Source organism: Temnothorax longispinosus, chromosome 2, assembly GCF_030848805.1.
Source record: "Temnothorax longispinosus isolate EJ_2023e chromosome 2, Tlon_JGU_v1, whole genome shotgun sequence".
NCBI classification, from domain to species: domain Eukaryota; kingdom Metazoa; phylum Arthropoda; class Insecta; order Hymenoptera; family Formicidae; genus Temnothorax; species Temnothorax longispinosus.
In genome coordinates, this window is record NC_092359.1 from 6,554,409 (window position 1) to 6,578,215 (window position 23,807).

Consider the following 23,807-nt stretch of genomic DNA (forward strand, 5'->3'; position numbering starts at 1 on the left):
ATTAGTAACGACGAATACCCAGGTGGCTCAAACGCGGCAGGACTGTAGCGCTGATCGATGCCAAGGAGTAACGGATCGGTGTAGCTATATACGAGTTTTAGGGCAGCTATTAGAAAGTGATGGCTTGCCAAGAGAGTTCGGACGCCTCAGAACCACAGCTTCGTGGTTGGCACGGTAAATCAACAAGTTGATATCCGTTACTCAGCCCAACTGAGACCGCATCAGAGAGTGAGAAAGGTAAAAGGATAGGGAAGAGAAAGACATGGAGAAAGACAGAGAGAGAGAGAGAGAGAGAGAGAGTGGGAAGGAGAAAGGGAGAAGTAGAGAGTCCGAAATATAGATAATGATTACCAAATGACAAAATCTTCAAAGTGCATAATCTAGTACATAAACCCACTCAATATTCCCAACACGGTAACTCTCAAGACGTGCTCGGTAGCGTAAGACGCGATTTCCCACAGTCGAGGGTGTATATATCTCCGAAATACATATAAATATATAACTTAGAATCGCACAACGTCGAAAAAGCGTTATCCGTTGGGAGCAAACTTACTCTAGCAAATTTCAGAACCAGCTTGGAATTGTTAATAAACTTGAAGACATTGATACCTCGTGGGGTTTCCATGACGCGCCAGATATTTTAAATTATATAAACTATATCCGCGCGATGAGAGAGAGAGAGAGAGAGAGAGAGAGAGAACACTTAATACGTTCTATTTTCTAAATTGCTTACATTGTGATTATCGAAATGTTTCCAAAATCTTTGCGAGATATGTAAATTACATTGATAAAAGAAAGAAGCCAACACACAGTTCATACTAAGCAGAAATTATTAACAATGTAACTGCATGCAGATATTAATAAATATAATTAATAATTTAATAATAATAATTAATGCATTGTACACAGAGTGAGTTATTTTATTAATCTTTAATTTTTTATCATATATTAGTTACGTGTGATGAAAGATTTTTATTTATTGATATATTCGCACAGAAAACATTTCAAGACGTTAAAAGCTCTTAGCTTCATGTCTATAAAAAATAACTGAGATAACGATTGTCCAGATTTCCTCAAAAATTTGTTTGCATTCATTATTTCCGATCTTACGCTTTGAAAAAAATAAAAGATGATTTTGCCCCTAGCAATTTGCATTTCAGCAAGTCAGCCACAGCAGTTACAATATGCGACTTTTAGAATAACGATCAACCGTTAGGAGTTATGTCATCCTTATGTCCCTCATCCACTAGTTATTACGAATTAACACACCGCGTGAGAAACGGAAGGATGGCAGATATTTAGAGCTTGTCATAGAAACTTTAGGAACGATTACCGATATCGTGGTCAATGATAAAGTCTATAGACCGCGTATAGTTCGTATGCAATAACATATTAATCGGTTATGGGCGGGTACATCCGTGGAGACCGTAACGAAAGCTCAGTAACTCGAGTGTACGACCAGCAGTAACGTGCTACGGACCTTTATTGGCCACTAACTTCCTGTCCGGAACAGGTCTCGGCCGACTAGCAATAATCGTTACTACTAACCTCCCCTCTCCTTTAGGGAACGACTTAAAAGTCTGTCGTACTCGGCAATGGTCAAAGGCATCGGTCGCCGTCCGTTACTCCCGTTATCGTTTTATCAACTCTGTATTGAACCGAATTAACTGAATTAGGAATTAAGGGCGTTATAACGGGATTATTATACAGTTGCAAGCATAATAAAGGGGTCACAATAAACGAGCTATATTTACACGCTATTTGCGGTACGCACGAAATTGTATAAAAAATGTGCTTCAATTTATGCCTCGTGTGCAGCTTGATAACAATTCACTGTATATTTATTATGCAGCATAATACTCTTTCTTAGAATTATCTGATAATAATCGTAACAATATTTGGAATCGTCGCAATGTGTTAAACAGATTATTATTATATGTAATATATATAAATATGTATGATTTGTCGCTTTAACATGGTTCTGCATCCCGAGAATGACGGAGAAAACAAGTTCGCGAATGATTATCGTACTAGAAGAAACCGGAAGGCTACTGATATTCTGCGTTAAAGGAAAAGCAATCGACGATAAGGCGATTCGTGGCAATCGCGACGTGCAATCGCGACTTGGGCGACGAATCGCACGAGAAATCGCGCTTCGAGAACCAGGGCGTTTATCTGGCCGTGTCGATCGCTGTTTCGGAAACTTAGATTATGGTCGTCTCGATAGAAGGCGATTAGGTTCACGGTACGTTGAGGCGCAAATTGGTTCTCGGGTGGTTTACTTGATTTATTACCATTTCAATCGACATTCGACAGCCGGATCGCCACGTAATACACGCCTAATTACACAGTGAGGCGCTAGTTGATCGTCGGGCGTCTTTGTTGTTGCGAGCTTAACATCGGTATCGATATCAGGGAGATAAAGTACACGGTATACAATATTGCTGATGTTACGGAGGTGCTTGAACGATTGATTACGCGCGTAAATCCTATATTCGAGGAACTTTCATGACAGAATTATTAAATGATACGAAGGAACACCTATAATCGTCTTTATTACTTCGGAACTTAGGCTATTATCACCTCAAAGAGAGGAGTGATTAAGGTCACGGCAAGATGAGAAGCTCGAAATTAATTCCAGCACCTGTATTCCACCATCTTGATTAATTGACACTCCTAACTGGTGATTGTATTGTATTATATGTATTGAAATGCCTAATCAATAATAATCGGGTATAATGATACATATGTTCAATAACGATAGCCTTCGATGGAATTGGAAGCCCGCGTGGCTAATTAGCGATTCAGAATAGAACATAAGTAAATGATACATGCATATTTAACAGCGGACATTAAATGTAATTACTGTCAGTATTACATGACGTTAAAAATTATAACTATCAGTCCAACATCATGCTATTTTTACTCAATTATTGACCAATAATTTGAGCGCATTCGCTACAAGATGAGTTTACTCGACAACTATATACATCGACGGACATTACGTTAAATAAGAGAAAATTAATAACGAAGTTTTATTGCTGAATCTTAACATGAAATGACCTCTTTTACAATGTTAGAACTACGTTAAAAGATCCATTATCGGTATCGTCGATGTCGCTCGTAAAATAAGTCATCAAAGTTCGACAACATTAAAAATAGAGTGGCCGTAATATTATTAATTATAGAGGTATTATCGAGTATTTGCGAAGAATACTATTATAATCGCACAGTAATTGTATGACTCTGACGTTATACAACTAGATTCTGACGTGAAAAATTATCTATTTCAACATTAAATTTACCTACTGTTATTTTTATCAACGGTGGTCGATTTATCAAATAATTTAATCTTAGCTCAACGATTTAAAAAACGAAAGTTAGCAGTAATATTAATTATTTAGCTTATTAGTGTGAAGAATGAAATTGTTGTCCGAAAGAATTAATCGCAACATTAACACTAACACTATAGCGGTATGTTAAATTTCAACATGAAGCGACCCATGCAAGTGAAGTAACCGTTATCGTTATCGTCGGCACTCCTCGTAAAACGAGTCATCAAAGTTCAACGACATTAAAAATAAAATAGTCACTATGTTGCCTGCTAGCTCTTTCGGTATCGATCACCGAGATTCCGCGTCGTAAATACATCGCGGGAAACAAACAAAAGTTCGCGCAAGTTTTATGTGCAGACAGGGGCGAAGGTGGAAAGGGTATGGCCGAAGGAAGATGGAAAGAGCGCGGAGGTCTAACTCCTCGTATCCATTTACAAGTTTTAAATCGTTCCAGCGGCGTGCCTTTTGAAAGAAACCTTTTACCTTTATTCTCAATGCACGATAAAATTCTGAAACGCGTTCGCTGGCTGCCGCGCGGCTTTTAAACGTTAACACGCGGTCGCTCGGCACAATGGCGGGGTCGCATTATACTCGAGAATCGGAGGGAGAACAAGCGGTATAGGAAGAAACAAGGGGACGACGAGAGGTGGCGAAGGGATAAGGTAGAGTGCCACCGAGTAGAAAGAAGACTGTGGTGAGAACAGAGAACTGTTATTCTCTCCTTCGTCATGCGTTCAATTTCTTCACGCAAGAAGTAGAGTTGCACCAACATCAAGGATACAAATCATGTTTTATATTGCTCTGTATTGGCGTCTCCGTCTTACCTTTGATTACACATATCTATTGCGTAATATTATAAATACTAGAAAAAATCCTCTATTTTATATGTACATACATACATATATATATGCCTCAATAGATATGTTAATTTATCACTCACCGACCTCGATGCGCAACAGCGGAATTATATCTGCCACGTAGCTACGTTGATTCTGTAATAAACAAATATAAAATTTGTATTAAAACAGTGTTCAAAAAATTTAATGTTTTAAAACATAACTTTTATGCGCATTGAACGTTTGATTCATTATTTAACTAGATATTTGTTTAAATAATTATTCTACACTTTCTAAAAATAATCTTTATACATGAATCAATTCTTATAAAATATTAAATTATTCCTTTTCTTCTAACTATTATTTCTAAATTATGGTGAAATAAAAAAGCTCAAGAGAGAATAAACAAAAAAAATTACTCTTACACAAAATAAAAATTAATATTTACCGCAAAGTTGTTCCGCTGATGCCCGATGCCTCTCCCAGGCCTCCTCCTCCTCTCAGGCTGTCCTCTCGGGTTGTTAGCTCCCTCGATGCTCGACACAACTTCACCGGCATCACACGTATACGCGGATAACTATAATCGCGCAATATTTAATACGTCACTCCCGAAAACGTTACGTAACGACCGAGTTTGTTCGTGGAAAAATCGCCGGCGATAACCGCGTTATCTCGACGCGTTCAGAGCCGGACAACTGACTCGATTTGCCCGATTAAGGACTTAACCCCGCGTGGCCAGTTGAATAGTGTTCGACAGAGAGAAGAGAGATCCTCGAAAAGTAGAAAGCGAGCTCTCTACAATGAGGATCATCTCCCCTCGCCACCGACACGTCATGGTAGCACCCTTCCACGCACAGTGAAGTCAAATGATCTGGGCAGTTCTTGTTATGCGATCCCGGCACCTTTCCGCTCAAGGACCACGCACGAGACAGCCGTCACGTCTGAGAACGTGGAAATTGACGCAGTTATATGCTAATTATTAAAAACCGATATTTTACGCGACGATCCCGAAACGCGAATTAACGCCCGATTATTTCCGCGATAACCGCGTTATCTCGACGCGTTCAGAGCCGGACAACTGACTCGATTTGCCCGATTAAGGACTTAACCCCGCGTGGCCAGTTGAATAGTGTTCGACAGAGAGAAGAGAGATCCTCGAAAAGTAGAAAGCGAGCTCTCTACAATGAGGATCATCTCCCCTCGCCACCGACACGTCATGGTAGCACCCTTCCACGCACAGCGAAGTCAAATGATCTGGGCAGTTCTTGTTATGCGATCCCGGCACCTTTCCGCTCAAGGACCACGCACAAGACAGCCGTCACGTCTGAGAACGTGGAAATTGACGCAGTTATATACTAATTATTAAAATTGCTCGAATTCCGAATAATCCGACGAATGCGACGCGACAAACCGTTTATACAAAATCGGCGGCGATTGGGTTTAATTTTCACATTCTTCGGTAAAAGCGGATCAGCCTGTAAAAGATAAGATTATGCGTACGTTTAGTCGGTACACTTGGTTCAGATAGATAGAAATACAAGTACGCGAGAATAGAAATATGCGAGAATAATGCTATAGTTAAAAGGATTATATATAGAAATAATTTTCTTAGTATGTGCGTTGTAAAATTATTTTTAAAAAACGAATTACAAGAATATATCAGGGTAGAATAAGCTCATATTAGTGAGTACGAGAGTTAGCCTTCCCGAGATACCTATAAGCCAATGTCTAAAAATTAAATATTCTCTCATAACACACTAAGTCTTTTTTATTATGTAATAAGTATGTGCTGCGAATATTATTAATTGTAAATCAAACGACAATTTGATACATCACTTGATAACAAGATATACGTACATAATAATGAGAGACTCACGAGCTTTCACTTTATCGGCCCAACATAATACATTTGAGTGGCCATTCGCGAGATCGTAAATAATTTTTTTCGCCATAACTTCACGATTTTTATGAATCCTCAAGATATCCCGATTTGCATCCTTGTAAGAAGGATGCGCCATAACTTTGCGATGGAGAAGCTGCGACGGTAATTTCACGCCGTTGAGAGAGACTTATAGATCATTTAAGGAGCTCTCAGAGACCAAAAGGATGGACCATGAGAACGGGATGAAGGATATCTCGAGCTTTTTTTATTGAAATGAGCACATCTGGCAACCAACGGTCGATCAGCTGAGCACGCATTTTTTCCTCGTCTCATTCAACCCTGCGAGGCCGATCGACGAGAGCGGTTACGTTCTTTTGTACGTTGGCTACGGAGCGAAAATGGAGCTTTGCGGGGTGGCTATGGTCGCCCAGCCACGACAGATAAATTTCCTTATGAAAATTCGGAGTTTGGTCGAGAGAGGATCGTCTCACCATTCACAATTTATTAGATCTTGCGCGGATCGCTGACCGTGCTAGCACATTCATCCTGTTCCGGTCCCTCGTCATTCTCAACGCCTTAAAAAAGTAGGCCTTGAAGATGACAAGGGTTCTACCTTCGAAACAATTAAGAAATACGATACTTTATCTTATTAAAGACATTTTGAGAGTCCGTTTGCCGGAATATAATCGAAAATATATTATTTTCTATAAAATAAATTATAATCCTTTACTTTCTCCTAAAGGGAGATTATTTAATACTCTGCGCAACATATATTTGAAAAGACGAACACTATCAAGGAATGTCAACGGTAGTCCATGGCGTCGCACTACGCTCGCGGGGAGAGAATCGTCAAAGTAATGGGAGGAGGGGGCCAAGGTAGGGTAGTTAAATGTTACCGGTGTCAGGACATGGCCTTTGTGTTAGGGGAGTGCTTGGGCTTCGTGGAGTTAGCTAGACTGGCAGAGTACTATAAATTACATAAATGAAGTAAGCCCCTTCCGCGCTCAAACGGACGTCTTGCCAAGTTTATAACTTAATCACTTGTGCTATACCCGTAGCAAGAGGAGGAGCTTAGATGGATGAGAGGATGCGAGACGGAACGAAACGGTCGAGATGAGAGTGAGTATGCCGTCGTCGGATAGCGTAGGAGATGTAAGCGAGAAAGAATCCGGCAGAGAACAAGCCGAACGATTAATGGTGTCAGCGTTGAATAATTGAATGTGTCACGCACATATTGTCTCAACGTTAGCAAGTTTTCTTCTCGAAGCAACGGCTCTGGCCTGACCGTTTTATTTGACAATTAAGCGAACGATATCTATCGCAAGCTTGATTATTTTTTCTGACTTTCACGCGATCGATCGCACATCCTTTAATTTAATTTCTAACTGAAATAAATTGAAACATTCTGAGTCTTTCGAATATATCTTAATCATTTTGTTATAAAAAAAATATATAGAATGTTTCTTCCCCTTTTCCTCTCCCGCTCCTGTGTCCTAAGCGTACTACTTTTTGTTTGTTAAACTCACTATTTCCTGAACATTTAAATCATAATAACTGAAAGTTTCATTAAATGTTTAAATTTTTTCGTTGGGAAATCAATTTCGACGATATTAATAGAGATAAGTTACATGGAAATTAATAATCTCTGTAACTTTTGCAACGTACCGCATTTTACGCAAACTTCCTCACAAAACCGGACTAGAATCGCGGATTGCCAGCTTACATTCCTCCCGGATGACCACCGGATGCATTTAATTACGGGTCACCTAACGCAGCTTCGGCAACTGCTTTGGTACGGAAGTACTAAATCCTGGTTATCTTAAGCAACATCGCGCGCTGGATTCGTATAACTCGCGCTTGCCGGATATCTCGGCGCTGAATTACTAGCTAGAAGAGAAGCGCCGGCGCGTGGAAAAGGCGAGATTAAAATCGCCCGGAGAGCAATGCAAAGTTTTTAATAACCCTTGATGCTTGATTAAGTTACGGCTCTCTTCTCCGGCTCGCTGTCTCTCCTTCTCCCCGCTGTTCGTCTTCAGCTGAAATAAATTTCGCGGAGATTTCGCTTACAGACCGCGTTTTCGTGCGGTACGAGGGAAGAAGCGAGACTCGTTTACTCCGTCAGCTAAATTAATGGAAATCCGAGATGGTTTCTTATCCCCGCGAATATGCAGCAAAATCGGAGAGCTTTCGCGTCCCTGCCACTTACCAGTTACTCTAATTCAAAATTATGTATACGCATTTATTAATGTGAATTAATCCGATCGCTAAGATATCATTATATACTTATAGTAAATAACTCTCCTATTTTTTATTACCTTATCATTTAATGTGATATGCATACGATATGATACGGATAACGAAGTCAAGGATTATTATGATTCATTTCGTTAAAGCTGGAAAATTGGAAGACGCAAGAAATTACAAAATTAAATTTGGAAGAAAAGTAGAGACCTTTTTATATGATAATCACTTAATTGCTATTTTAATTTATCATATTAAATACAAAAATGTAATAAAAATTTAATGAGAATGTTTTTGTATGTTTTTACTTTCAGGCTTTGGATTTGTCACGTTTCAAAGCGAGGATGTCGTCGACAAAGTCTGCGAGATCCATTTCCACGAAATTAACAACAAAATGGTGAGTAGCCAGTCTGTAAAGTCTACTCGTAGAACGAACCTTCTGCCCCCCCAAAGGGGTGCTCTCCCTTTACTTTATATAACCTCAGAGGTCGCGTCAAAAGGTATTTGACTTCTGCTTCCTGCCTACAGTGTTGAGCAGAATTAATTTTCCGTATAATCGAGAAGGTCTATCTCTGTTATTTATATTTGACACGCATGTGAAATGTACATGCAGAAGAAATCATAGATGAAAAAGGGAAGAACTGGCTACAGTTCCTCCCGTAACAGAAGTCTTTATTTGCTTTCCACTACAACGAAAAGCTCTCTTACGAGTCAAGTATTTTCTTGATGCTACCTCGTATCAATAATCCTAAGGTAAGCTCGCTGCGCACGCGATAACCCAGTCAATATCGTCTTCAAAACTCTCACTTTCTACAGTTAGTTATTTCTTTACCAAATTTTTAGCAAAAAACAAAAATTTTAGTATTTTTAGCTATCTAATGATTGACGGAAAGAGTAAGCAACAAATAATAAGAATAATGTTTTTAATTTCTCTTTTAATTTCTTGTCAAGGATTATTCATACGTTATCGATGCATAATCGACACTTGAACAAATCGCCTAGATAATTACGAAATGTCCGACACCTGTCCTAATCATCAGCTTCCTTTCAACTCTTGTTCGAGTCGGCCGTCTTTCTTACCCGTCCCTCTCTCTTTACCTGCTCTATCTAAAATTTCAAGGTCGAATGCAAGAAGGCACAGCCAAAGGAAGTGATGCTCCCAGCGAATCTGGCGAAGACGCGAGCGGCCAGCAGAGGCGCATACGGTGAGTTGGTGATGGTCGCGACACCCACCCCCACCACCTATCGCTACGCGCCGTATCCCTTGCCGACGGCGGCCGCTGCCGCTGCACATGCAGCCGCGGCAGCCACCGCCGGGCCTCCTCACCATCACTTGCTGGCTCCGATAGTCGCTACCGCCGCTCCGAGTGCGGCCGCTACCTACCAGTACGCGGCCGGTGCAGCCGCGCCGACAGCCGCCGCGGCCGCTTCCACCGCGGCGGCGGTTTATGACGTGAAGCGTGCGATCGCGGCAGCTGCCGCGGCCGCGGCCGCGGCGTCTTACCGGCCGCATCCGGTCGCGGCCGCGTCCCGCGCCGCCGCTCTCACCTACTCCATGAGCGATCTGCTCGGTGTTCAGGGCCTCGACATGGGCGCCGTTTACCATCCAATACCCACGATCGGCCTATGACCAACAATACTTACACCCCTTTCGCGGCCGCAATAATTGTAGCTCATCCAGGGGTGTCACTTACTTACGTCCGATTGTTGTTTCGTTTAAATCGATCAGTCGTCCTTCCTTTTTTACGTTGTTTATCTCGACAACAAAATGTTTACAGGTCTTGTTGTAGTATGTTACCGTGAGTTTTACGATTCGTATGTATTGAAGGACGACATAATAAAATACGGTTTTAAATCGCAAACACAATACTCTTTCTCGATCTTGTTCAAAGATAACATTTGATACGTGCCAAAACTTGTTATTTCGGATAGATCGATTTAGATTTGCAGAAATTATAGAAACTCAATAGTTTGGATACACTCATATAAAAGAAATATATATTTTATCGAATCTATTTAAGACTTAATTGGCCAAAGAAGACAACGTGTTCTTTAAAATTTTTATTTATAATTGATTGTAAGATTCTGGAATGAATCATGCCGAGGAAAAAGTTAGTCTCTCGTAATAAATGAGTTATTTTCTAATAAAATATTATATTAGATTAAACAGCACTTTACACATTCCTCGATTAAGACTGTTCTAGCCTTCGTTTTGAAGTGAGTAGTCAACGAAAGAAATCGAAAGTATTAATTAATATATGTCGATCAGTGATCAAATGACCGGGCGTGATAAATATCAATTTCAAAAAGTGCAATATCGTAGATTTAGGAAGACCGTTTCTTATTTACCGGTTCGAAATACATATCGAGAACGCGATATTTCCGCGGAGTTGTTCGCGGTTGGCAATGTTCGGTAAAACTGTGATCGTAGAAGCAGAAGAGAACGCGTAGCGAATTGCAGATTTAATAAAGAAGTAGTAGTTACCTATGGGGCCTCATTTTCTCGTAGTGAAAAAAAGTAGACATGTAGCAACGAGACAAACGTCACAAAAGACTGGTAGTTATTTCGTAGGTAATTAGTAACGCAGGTAGTAGGACAATAAACAAAGTGTTCAAATGTAGAGAGAAAACGGACCGAAACGATCCAATATTGCTCAACAATAAGTCGCCGTTGCGTCGAACGTATCTCCTCGTAGGATTTTGTCTTTCGATTTATAAATTTACAACGTTCAATAAAATATAAAGTAAAAATATTGAATTTTTTTTCTAATAAAACGTTACTAAATTTGAAAATTAAATTTATATGGATTTTATGATCTTTTAAAGACAATGATAATAGTTTATTCTGTTTTCTTAAAATACATTTTCTTATGAGTTACGATTATTTTTATAATATTTTTAAATTGAAAAACCAGAAACATATTGAGAATTGAAACGTTAATTATAATTCAAATTATAGTGCATTGTTAGTTTAATAAAATTATTAAAGTATCCTAATATACTTTGAAAATAAATATAATTATGTAAAAAAAGCATCTTCTTTTAGATATTAATGAAGATAGGCAGAGTGAACAAACAGTAACTCTACAAGTCATGTCTAACTAAATTTTAATCATCTACCGACGTCGAATAATTAAGTTTTCGGTGTCCATCACACTTGCCGTTAAAAGCACTTCAATTAAAACGCCATAGAAATTAACACCGACATCGAGTCTTCAACGAAGACGGAATGAGAGAACAGGAAATCGAAAGACAAGGTGAACGGAAATTTTCAGGTCACCCCGATGGGGAAACAAAACGACAAGTCCTCGATGGAGATCGTATGTTCGTCGTTCGGCGGCTGTCAATTCGTTGGTAAAACCTAGTTGAAATTTTAGCGTTGCGAACGAAGCTCTAACGTAGAAATTGTCGTCTGCGAGGTTACGCAACAAGACCGGGTGATATAATTAAGAGCCGCGAGGGAGGATATGGGAAAATGGTCGCGTTTCGTGGCGTATTTTCGAACGTCTTCAAAAACGGCAGGATACTTTTTCGGGGCGAAACAACCGTTCGTTCAAACAGCGAGCGCGCTCTTCGTTGAAACCGTTGATTACGAATATTTTAACAGAAAACTGAAATAATATAAAAGAGAAAATTATCCCTTCTCCTACCCCCTTTCCCTAGGTAGTGGTTCGCCGCGTATAACACGCGAGCAATAATTGAAGGAAATCAATTAGCGGCAAATTGTCGGCGATGCGGCAAGAGGGCGGTTAGCACGACGGGAGCCCGCAGGAAATGGTTGGCGACACGTGCACTTCTCATTTGTCGCGTCTTCCGGAATATTTTTCGCAAGTGACTTCATGAAATTTCATAATGTCGAAGCAAGAAAGAACTCAGTGTTGTAGACGATATGAAAATACTCAAAAAGAAAAACACGAGCTCGACACTATTTATATGTATATAAATGCATACGTGAATCTATATACATATACGTATATACGTATAATATATTTATATTCTATACTTGTACAGAGTGTTTAAAAACTAGCGATATACTATATCTCATTAACATTAAAAATCGAAATAAAGAGAAACATTGAATAATTTTGAAAGAGAAAAGATTTTAGAATATAAATTAATGGCAAGGCTTGAATTTCAAGTAGATATGAACAGAAAATTATTATTCTGGGCTTAATTATTATTTTGCATGTAAATTTATGAAACGCTGCAACAAACAGCAGTTCTCAACGTTGTTGTAAAAAATATATATATATTGATATGTATCAAATAATACATACCAGTAGTTTTCGGACACTCTGTATTGATAAGTATTATACCTATTGATCCATTATAGATTACGCCAGACGATATATACGTTATATTGTTTTGTATCTTACCTATTTGGTAACGCCATAGCATTTGATATTAATATCGATATATTTTGTGAGAGCCGCATTACACCTTATAGTTTTTTGTAATAGATCAAACAGATATACATATCGGAGCCTATATATCTATCTATCTCTACATATCTAGGTAATTAGGTAAACATTTGTGTTGTTACCAGACCTTAGACATTATTGAGACTCTAGGCGCTCTAGGTTCGATTAGTTAGAGCGAATCAGTTTTGGGCGAATTAATATACTATGTACACGTTCCTACCGTTGAAACTACTAGTGGACTATAGCTTTTGGGAAGTCACTATGATATCGTTAGCTTAGATTATACTTTAGGCGCTCGTCTTCGCGGAAGAACATGCGCTCGCTTCCGCTCGTCGAAGAATTGCTCACAGGGAAGGCAAAATTTGGCCTCCGTCGTAACATTCCCACTCACATTTGCTTTCGCGCAAAATTATTCGCAAGAGAAGCGAGATAAAGCGCGGCACTCTCGACGTCTTCCGCGAAGAATACGCATTACCAGCGGCTTCAAAGAGACCTATTATATTGTACCTATTACTTAACGAGCTACGTTACATAGTTACATTTATATTACGTTACACGTAATATTATACCTCTCTATATAGGATACATACTAAATATATATCGTGCGTATACCTATCTATATACCTAATGCCTCAGCTCGTATATCCCGTATATCCTACTCATATACTACTTGTTACATAGTACTTAACTCTTCTTAAGCCGCATAGCAACGTTTAAGCACCTTGATAATAATGCGTGAGACGTGTGTCCTAGAAAGTATGTATTTATTAGCCAGAGAGGCGCAACACTGTCAGTTTCGTAAGTAGACTAGACCTTGAAGGTGCAGTTTTATTGTTGGCCTCTGTGACACTTGGCTGGGCCGGATTTTGGGTTTCACGGGAATATAGAATATCCGATGACATCTTACATAATTTGTAACGGGGACGCAGAACGATTCAACGAAATGCATCCCCGATACATGGCCTCGCGAATGTTTCCTTTCCTCTGAGACGGGACACACACACATCAAAGGGAAAACGTAAAATTCTAGTGAGAGTAGTCAATGAATTCCACGTTGCCGAAGCTATCGATGTGACGTAAACGTTAATCGACTGGCAACTCGATCGTAAACTCGAGCTGAGACAGGCTTTATGCGCTTCTCAGAACTACGAGAGACCGTTAATGTTAATACGTCGTACGTAAACGTCTGCTCTACGTGAGATCGATATGTTGCATCTGAGAAAATACAGGCTGTATACGTAGATGCCATATAGAAAGCACGCGCGTAATTCGCGCAAGAATATTTATATAGTATCGTCAAGATCTACTATTCACACGTGTTTCGATGAAGTAACAAAGGTATATCTATATAATGATGCAAACAATTCCATTGAGATTAATGCGAGATAGTGCTCGACATATGTGCAAATCTTATTGTAGCTCAGAAGAGTTTAGAAAGCCATTAAGACAGAGAAAAAAAGAGTGCAAAATGATAGTAAAATACCATTGAGCGCTTGACGTAATCAAAACCAGCCCGGTAGAGAGACTTTAGGTACGGAATTACTAATACTATTAATATGTATCAGTGTATTTTAATGGCTAGAATAAACGCTCTTATATACTTTTTTCCATCTGCGTAATATTGTGAGAGCAACGTCGATATGGATACTAGTATAGTGAGTCTAGTAGTGTAGTATTATTGTGGTCGGTGTTTTTTTCAATATTGTATCGTCAATATAAATGTGGTAGTGGTGCCGGTATTATGCCACGCACACATGTAACATGATAGAAGAATAAAAATAGAGCACGCTTTTTACGCGTGTATTATCCAAATAATCCCGCAAATCTGTCAAAATTTGCGGAAAACATTCGAGTGGTGGCATATTACTGACCCTTAGTCAATATCTAATAAGCTATATAGAGAGCCTAGCAAATATTACTTAACGGTAAATAATTAACCAATACCTTTGGCGGCTACAATAACCATAGTTCATAGGAGGGTTTATTTTGTCGTAGAATTGGAAACACCTCGGCCGCGCGTAGTTACTTAGTACCTTGTCACACAGTTTAGAAAATGCGCTATATAGTCGATGCGATATACATATATATACATAGTGAGAATCTTAGTTGTGTGGTCTTTTGAATTAGTATCGAATTATGAAATTTCATGGATGCCTTGATCTTTCTATCATTCTGTTTCTTTCATTCTTTCTCTCTTTCTTTCCCTCTCTCTCTCTCTTTCTCTTTCTCTTTATCTCATATTTTCTCACATTTTCTGATTAACCTAGAAAGCTTCTAATCCTGTTTCTTATCTTTTTTTCTCTTTTTACGTTCTCTTTTATCGTTTGGACCTAGTCATCCGTTACACTTAAATCCCGACGAATTTCTGCAACGCTTCGCTTCATACTTAACTTATCTCCGTGTACATATTCTTAAATGTTTACGCCTACCTTCGCCTGCTCGAAGAAAAATATTGGTCTTGCGACATATGAAACTTCGCGAAAATAATTGACATGTGGAAACTTTATTTCTGACACGTAAGTTTATTTCGTAAGTTTTCGAGCGATCAATATCTTTCTTCGTACGTAGTTGCAGAAATTTTGATGGAGACTTGAAGTCGTTGCACTAACGAACATGCAATATAATAAATAAAGGGGAAAAAAATCGAAAAGAAAAAAAAATTGATAAAGATAAACCGAAAAAAGTATTCACGATATGTCGGTCTATCTCGAAACTACATTTTAATCGAGTTTGTTTTTCCTTATAGATTTTATGTGGTCTCTGGGAGCATTACCTGATGGTGAGTATGTGAAATAATATATACTGACTAGTAAAGAAAACTCGATATCCGCTGACGACTTCTATTATAGACATAACTAAATAATGATCCTACATATATGACTCGATAGGTTTGATACATAATTGCCTATTTTACCTATTTGCTTTAACATACATTCTACCTATCTACATATCTTTCAGTTGATGCGAATCGTATGTAAATATTAGAATTTACCGGATTAGTTACTAACCTCTTGTTAGCTTTTGCATTAATGGAAATTTAATCTAATTAGCAGAATAGATATGACTATAACTGACGGATATAACTTAATAGATTTAATCTCTAGCAATTAACAAAGTAAATAAGTACCATCTTTGTATTTTCTTCTGTTTTCAACGAATTATTATCATCGATTTAATGAAATAATTTATATGAAATATTAAGAAAGTTTTTCGATAGTCTCAGATCTTTAATAACTTTATAAGTTTTCCTATAAAAATAAGATAACACAGGGTCTTTTAACCTTTTACTACAAAATTGAATTTAATGCAGTAATATTCTTGCATGTTTTCTCATTACTAAATATCGCTTTTTAGCAAGAAATAAATTCTGATCTTTTTAAATATCTTTTTATAAAAATATCTTTATTTCTTCATATTTTCTTATCAAAATATAAATCCAGCAAATAATGTGTTAAATATTAAAGAGAGTTAAAGAAATCAAAAGTTGTGTTAAGCCTGTATACAACGTCTGTATGCAGGTACTGAAAGCAAAAAAATATATTTCTATACTGGAAATCGAAAAGTGTTTAGTTATAACAAATAGCACAATAAAAAGTGCAAAAAGGTGAAAATTTTCTTATGCTTATCAGCATTTATAGAATCATTCGTGTTACCGCAAATGATTACGGTCAAATGCCAAGAGGACTAGCGCACGGAAGTAAACGAGGAGTGTAACGGAAATTTTCATTGTGTTCGCAGGTTTCCCAGCGGCAGCGTACGCGGCATACGCGGCGGGCCGCGGCTATTCTGGGTACCCTAGTTTCGGATTACCCTACCCGACAGGTAACCACCTTAGCCTTAACCACCTTAACCACCACAATGCGGCCCACATCGCGCCCCTGAACTTGAACTTGAACCTCATACAGGCGCAACCCGCGCCCCATCATAACCCGCCCACCCCGACACCGCTCTTTTACCATCCCAATTTGGACCTCTACAACGCCATGCCTCTGTGAACTAACTCACTAATTATTGATATCGATAACGAGCTCTGCGCGCACTCTAACCCATCGCTATACGCTAACTGATTGTGCTGTCGCTTGGTCCATTCAATCCCATCGCGGCGAGAGAGCGTGTTGCGACGCGATAATCACGAGGAGAGACAGTCCCATGTTCTCGAGGGTGATTCGGGCGATTCGAGAGCACGACGAAGACACGCGTGCAATGCGCACGCAGCGATTTTCGAGGAACCTCGAGGAGTTTCCGCAGAAACGTACACTAACTTTCGCGAGGGGACAAAGCGACTCTCCGTTCCGAGGGGACAGCGAATTCTCGAATTGGACGATCCCCGGAACGCAAGCAGGTTCCGCCGAACGCGCGTTTCTATTTGTACGAGGAATAACGGGAATAAACGACGAGAGATTCTTTAAAGCACGGATGATTACTCTTTAAAGAGGATTCCGGTTTCGCAAAGTTTTTCGACAACGCGCGAGAGAACTACGATAGGATAGAGAAAACGGGGAAAATGCTGCGCTATGAAAACCTTCACTTACAATTAGAGAAAGAGAGAGAGAGAGAGAGGAGAGAGTTACAGGATATTTAAGGATAAATTAATATCTAGCGTCAGCTCGGTTGACGCGACGCGACGGCTTGCTCGGCTGCAATATCGATTTGCTTCTCTGTGAAGAAGTTTGTATTTTATTCGATACTTGTCGCGATGTTGGTTTCGCGTATTTTTTTGTAACAAGAACACTATCGGACAGCAGTCAATAATGAGAATCTTATAAATCAATTAGGTTACTATATCAAAGTTATCCTATCGTTTAAGGCTTAAAGACACGAAGAAAAAATTTGTTAGCCTTGATACATACTAAGTAACGTCTTATTCTAACTATATATTCATCTGTATATTAACTAGACACATTCGACAGATTTCACGATGATTACTTTATTATACATTATTTTTCTACTATATTTTGAAAAGATATTTTTTAAAGGAACAATGAATTCCAAAGGATATAAATAATCTATTCTCTTTCTCGTTCTGCGGTAGACTATAAATCACCGAGTGTTTGCGAAAAAGTGTGTTGCGCTACCCTGGATTCGGAATTTATTGAGCTGTTATAGCTACGGTGCACTATTGATTCTCCCTTGCCGTGGTTATCATTTTTAAAGAATTCAAAATCTCAAAAATATCGCTATGTACGTGTGAACGAGAATATGTAGGTAGAGGAAAAAAATATAAGTAGATTACGCCGAGTGCAAAATGCCTCATGGAAGTATTCGAACGATTTTATTCGATTTAATATAGGCGTATTATCGTTTGAATACTTTGGTAAGCCACTATATGTGAAATCAATCATTTCTTTCAATAACGAATATATCCCAATAGCAATCTCAATAAAAGCAAATATCCAATCAATGTCCGAATTCATCAGTAAATACCACTAAATATTGAAATAGCCGATAAAAGTTATCAGAGAATACTTTTACTTTTAAAGCGTTTATTAGCCAAAACTGCGTAGGGTGGGAGCGTGCAGTAAAACCAATACTATATATTTTGTAAATACACATCGACATTTTGAAAATCGATGATGTCACCAAAATTGAGTTCAAGCTGTTCAGAGCTGTTTGGCTCGGTCAACGGATCGTGAAATCGATCGCGATACAAAATGTGTGTAGATAGAGCGGGGTAAAATGTCATTGTTGATATCTGGCAAGGGTAACAAGTACGTATCGATTGACAATGATACGCGAGGGACCGCATCGCGGTCCACTTTGACACACACGCATATACAACATACGTACACGTACAAAACACATATACGCATTTAGTTATTGGTATACTGCACGTATGACTGCAGCGACTAATAGGGTACCTAGGAAAATGAGCACGTCTGTCTTTCGACATCGATCTGTTGAAATCGGAGTGGATGATAGCTTGCCGGCAGACCTTTCGAAGTCAAGCCTTCTTCATGACGTATTCGTGAAATGAAAATCACAGATTGCACTTGAATATGTTCAAGGGAAATATATCTCTTTTCTATCGCAATTCGATATAAAATGTGTTTATCGTAACGCTCGATGAATAAAATTAAAGGACAAAAAATCGTTAGATTGTCCCCGCGAATTATCAAACTTAACCATCTGTTCCGATTTGTTTCCGTATAAACTTTCCTTTTAACAATATCAAATTTTGTTAACTGTATTTTTACTGATATTTATATTTGTTATTACTTCGTAAATTTTGTTATTTGATTTTTTTATATAAAATTTGAAACGAGGCAGAGCGGCACAAATATATTGAATGTAACAAATATGCGTTTAATAATACTGGAACTTCGCTGCGCAGCCAAACTGGAGAGTTAAAATGAAAACCGGTACATAAAACCATATAAAAAATCATGACGGGGTATTTCACACATCAAATAGTTAAAAAAATATCCTATTTTCTACTCAATAAAATAGAAGCAAATTTGAAAAGATGATCATTGCGATAAAAAATATTTTTAAAAATTTGTTCTTAAAAATCATTTTGCCAATAATTGCTTCTTAATTTAATTTTTATTGGAAAATTAAAAAGTTATTCTTCTTTTGTTTTGAAGCTTTCTATATAGATAGCTTTTTTAATCGTTTTTTTTATACTGCGATATATCTTGGCTCTTCTAATATGTTGTGTAAACTGTTGTGTAAAACTTAGATAACTATAATGCTTTTTTTTAGATTTTCTCACCTTTCTTAACGTTAGGGTATCGCACATTTTATGCACATTTACCTTCGTTACTTCTCGCCTGGTAAATGTACGCACGTTTTGTTCCACGTGTTCCGCGAAAGGCGATTGCGATCGAAACTACACACCCTTCCATCCCACGTAATTTTAACCCTTGCCGCTCCTCCACATGTCAAGCATGTAAAGCAGTAATAACGCGTCACGTCGTTAGCGTCGGACAAACTGCGACCGGTGCCTCGTCGCGATCGAGATTAATTAGCGCTGGAGATAGTGTCGTCCAATGATATCGCTTCAGATTCGCTTCAGAGGACGCTTTAAAAAAGAGCGAAATGCGATCTCTATTGTCTCGAGAAATTGTAATCTATGTTCCTATGTATATCGAACTCTTAGAACAATACGTGGGTGGGAACAGAACTCATAAATAATGTATAATGTTTTTCGGACGTTGGCCCATCCCTCAAAAAGCCTGTCCTCCCCCGTTTCTCTTACCATCTACTTTCTCGATCCGATCTTCGCTTTCCTCAAGGGATGTGCTCGATACCCCCAGAATCGTTTCCAATTTTCCTCGACACCCGCTACTTAACGCATTTGAATAACTTTTCGGAATCACCCCCGCGGCTACCTTTCCACCTTTTTCGTCCGTTCTCCCGTTCTCCCGATCTCCTAGTCTGGTTTGTGTATATCTTATTGCGTACAGTTCACGAGGCATGGTGGTAGAAGGAAAAGTGGATATCATCCGCGATGATTGATCGCCATAAAGAAGAACTCTTCGCCACCCCCCTAGTCCGCCTCCCCCAATGTATTCCCACTGTCCGAAAAACATTCGTCGGTTAAGCCACCCTCTTCGCAAACACGGAAAGGGGGCGATCTTCCACACACAGGAACGAATCCAATGTGGGGTAGAAAAGATATTTCTAGGTAGGGGTTGGCGACGTATACTCGGGATATATTCGCTTCGCGGAGAACTTGTTCAGGGAAAGTCTTCTGTGCTCGAACGTTCCCCAACTGCAAATATTCCGCTGCTTCGAGAGAGAAGTCAAACGGCAGCCGTGATTTAACGATCGTCGCGAGACATTCACCTTCGCGTCACGAAACGAAAGCGTCGAATGAGATCGTTTCATGCGAACTGAATTTGAACCATCTCGCGTATTTCGTATATCAGTAAATAAAGACAAATCTTTCGGCAACTTACAAACGAAGGGGTTGATGCGCGGAAGATGTTCTTACGCAAATCGAATTATTCTCACAAATGAATCATTGTTTCCTATTATGTTATATGAGATGTTAAACCTCGCGTTATTTTCACGAAATCTTAACGGAAAATTATTTTTTTCTTATTTTAATTTCCAAACTTAATTGTCTCTTTATTAAAGACTCATTTTATATTAATTGAAAAGTAAAATTTTGTTTCTATTTTAGTATATACCTTGGCATTTTTAACTTTGTTATTACAATCCATGTGTCATAAAAAATATATGCTTCAGATATGTCGTATGTATGCTCCAGAGAAATACATGAATGAATACGTTGCATGAATGAATAGTATATCAACATTTAATGATACTTATAGATATGCGATATGTGGCATTGTAATCATTAACTAAATTCCGAATGTGGTTACACCAAAATTACGAGCAAATTGTCACAAATTTGATCCTCTCATTTGCCCCTTCGAACCATGTTTTTCGATTCAAGATGGATGAGATGTTTAGTGCGTCAGCATAACATTATGCAGTAAATTCGCTCTAGTTACGCTGCAAGTTTCCGTAGAGCGATGTAGTCTATTTGTTAGATATTGACGTGAAATCAGTGAGTTTCAATTACGTTTAAATCAACGAAAATACGCTTTCATTTCGGTTAATCGATTAAAGAAAATTTACATAAAACATTATCAAGAAATGTAAAAATTAATTTATGATTATTTCCATACCAATTTTTTAGTGTTTGAGAATTTGTAACATAAAACAAGCCTCTCAAATTCTACAGCTGAAAACTTGTTCTTTCTATCAATAGTTATCAACGTAGTCACATATACTGCTAAAATTTTCTCAATGTGACGAGTAATTTCGAAACGCATTTCTCTATCTATCAATGCAGCGAAAAATTTGAATGAACAAAAGGTACCGCTCTCGCAGTTTGTCCGATGATAAATTAAATATTTAATAAAATTCGAATCAGTTTATTATCTCAGCATGATACTTTACATAGTTTATATCTAAACAACATTTTTTATGTGTTCAATCGTTAAACCGATGAAAACAAGCGACACGAGCAGATAATGACGGGTAATCGCAAAACAGTAGCTTAAAGAAGACCAGCGAGAAAAGAGACTAGCGACTTAAAGGGCCGATGGTAGTTTAAGGTACTTTGGGAGTACCAATCCTATCTATTCCGCGGATGTAGAATAATTCCTTACCAAGAAGAGAGTTAAAAATGCCATATGATCCCGCAGAGTGGTCGAATGGCGATGTTAGAAGAGTGGAGAGTGCTTAAATGATGCGAAAGTCATCGGGGAAAAAATAAAATAAAAGGAGAAATATAGAGAGAGGGAAAAAACGAGGGGCAAGTGTACCGACCAGTCGCTCTTGTGATACGCGCTAATAACTGCCCCCGGTCGGCTAGATTTCCTCGGTCCGGTCGCGGAACGAGTAGTAAAAGACCGAATTCTTTTAACCCGTGTGACCGCCTTTCTTACGAGAAAATAACAAGCTGCAACATCTCCATATTTTTCTCGGGATAACGCCGCTTGAGTAGACAGCATAACGACGACGACGATTTCCTCTTAGAATGCAAACGCAATAACGAGCTTCTTCTCTTCCTTTCCCGAAGAAGGAGGGGCGGAAGAGTAGTCCCTGACGCCTCATTGGACATCAGTCGGTTTTTCAGAAGAACTCGAAAGGGACACTTCTCCTTTTCTTTTCGTCGGCTTACTGCTTGTCGGCGTGCACGGACTTGGCAAATATATCGGACTTTCTTCCGTCTCGTCGGTTTTTTTCTCGGCGGATCGATTCGTACGAGGATCTATTCTGTATAAAAACTGATTCGGGTTTATACGAATATGGTCGGTAAATCATTTAGATTATTCGAATAGTGAAATATCGGGGAGAAGAAAGAGAGCATAATCGCGCAAAGGATAAAACTGACTCGTACATTGTTGACAAAAATGTTTTGTTATCCACTTATTGTGCGATTGGCGTCAATATGCCCCTAATACAAGTGTTCTTTCAGATTTTTGTTTATTCAGATTTTTTAAATTATTCTTTCTTTTAATTCACATCACCAGATTTTGCAAGTAATGATTTAGTGAAAGAAAAAAAATAAACGAGAAAGAGTAGGGACCTAATTATCGCCATGTTAAAACAACCTCATATATTTTGCTTTAATGCTTTGTTACAAGCACAATAAAATATTTGAAATACTAGTTTTAGAAAATTTCAATGCATAACACTAACACTTAATCACCATTTTAAATACTATGTGTTGAATCATACACTGTCGTTGCTAATTAACATTATCATTTCATAAAATCAGAACATCGTTAAATTATTTATTTTGAAAGAAATATAGATATTTTTATAAAATATGACATTTCAACTAAAATTATTTTAGGAGATTTTAATTTTAATGAACATATTGAACAGTGATTATAGAAATGTTTATGAAAATATTAATTCAGTTTTATTAGAATTGATAGTTTATATCATTCATCGTTATATTATAATATTTGTTAACATCGTTTCGAAAACACTCTTTCAAACTCAGTATATTCCTATTCATATTCGTGTTCGATTAAGGGGCGAGAGCGAAAGGGAAAGAAAGAGAATAAGAGAAAAGAGGCGAGAGTTTTACACGCTCGCGATTCGCGTACATACCTACACGCGAATCGAAACTCAGTCCTTTCATCGGACAGCCGGGTAAGGGTGGGCGGGCAGCTGCGGTGAAGCGGAAGGGTTGTACGTGAAGCGGGAGAGGGAAGAGGGTGGCAGAGGCGCACCGTCGTATTTCACAGTCATTACCGTAACGTGTTACCGTGCGCGCTCGTTGCGCCACGCAATAAATCGTCGGTTACCGTTACTATGGCGGTAAGGGGATAGAAGGGGTTACAGGGAAGGAGATGAACACGAGGGGGGTTATTGTGGAAGCTCAACCCGCCGCCGTGCCAGTGCGTTTCTGTTAACCGTTCGCAATGGCACGATCGCGACCTCCTTTCCGATTCTTTGCGCTTGAATCTTCTCCGCTTTTTTTCGCATCCTTTTTATCGCAAAATAGTCTAGATAATTATACGTTATGCAGTGAAACATTTCTATTTAATAAATAGCCATGATTTCTTTTTTACTTGATCACCTAATTTCTAAGTAAATTGGCGAAAATAATTCAGAAGTT

At 38.6% G+C, this 23,807-nt stretch overlaps 1 protein-coding gene and 1 long non-coding RNA gene across 8 annotated transcripts in view; one reads left to right on the forward strand and one right to left on the reverse strand.

Moving 5' to 3' along the window:
* The window catches only part of LOC139808249 (uncharacterized), a 152,390-nt gene extending 146,682 nt beyond the window's left edge, over positions 1–5,708 (reverse strand). Inside the window, exons 1-2 of the long non-coding RNA XR_011730814.1 lie at positions 4,620–5,708; positions 4,276–4,327 (exon numbers count right to left, since the gene is read on the reverse strand). This is a non-coding gene — a long non-coding RNA (uncharacterized lncRNA). The remainder of the gene's footprint in view (positions 1–4,275; positions 4,328–4,619) is intronic.
* Rbp6 (RNA-binding protein 6) overlaps positions 1–23,807 on the forward strand; it is a 598,266-nt gene that overhangs the window by 533,941 nt on the left and 40,518 nt on the right. For all 7 annotated transcript variants that reach the window (XM_071770002.1, XM_071769996.1, XM_071769997.1 and 4 more), the window contains 4 exons: positions 8,609–8,691; positions 9,415–9,499; positions 15,462–15,494; positions 16,454–16,537. In XM_071770002.1, the coding sequence (XP_071626103.1) occupies positions 8,609–8,691; positions 9,415–9,499; positions 15,462–15,494; positions 16,454–16,537 (285 nt within the window). The remainder of the gene's footprint in view (positions 1–8,608; positions 8,692–9,414; positions 9,500–15,461; positions 15,495–16,453; positions 16,538–23,807) is intronic.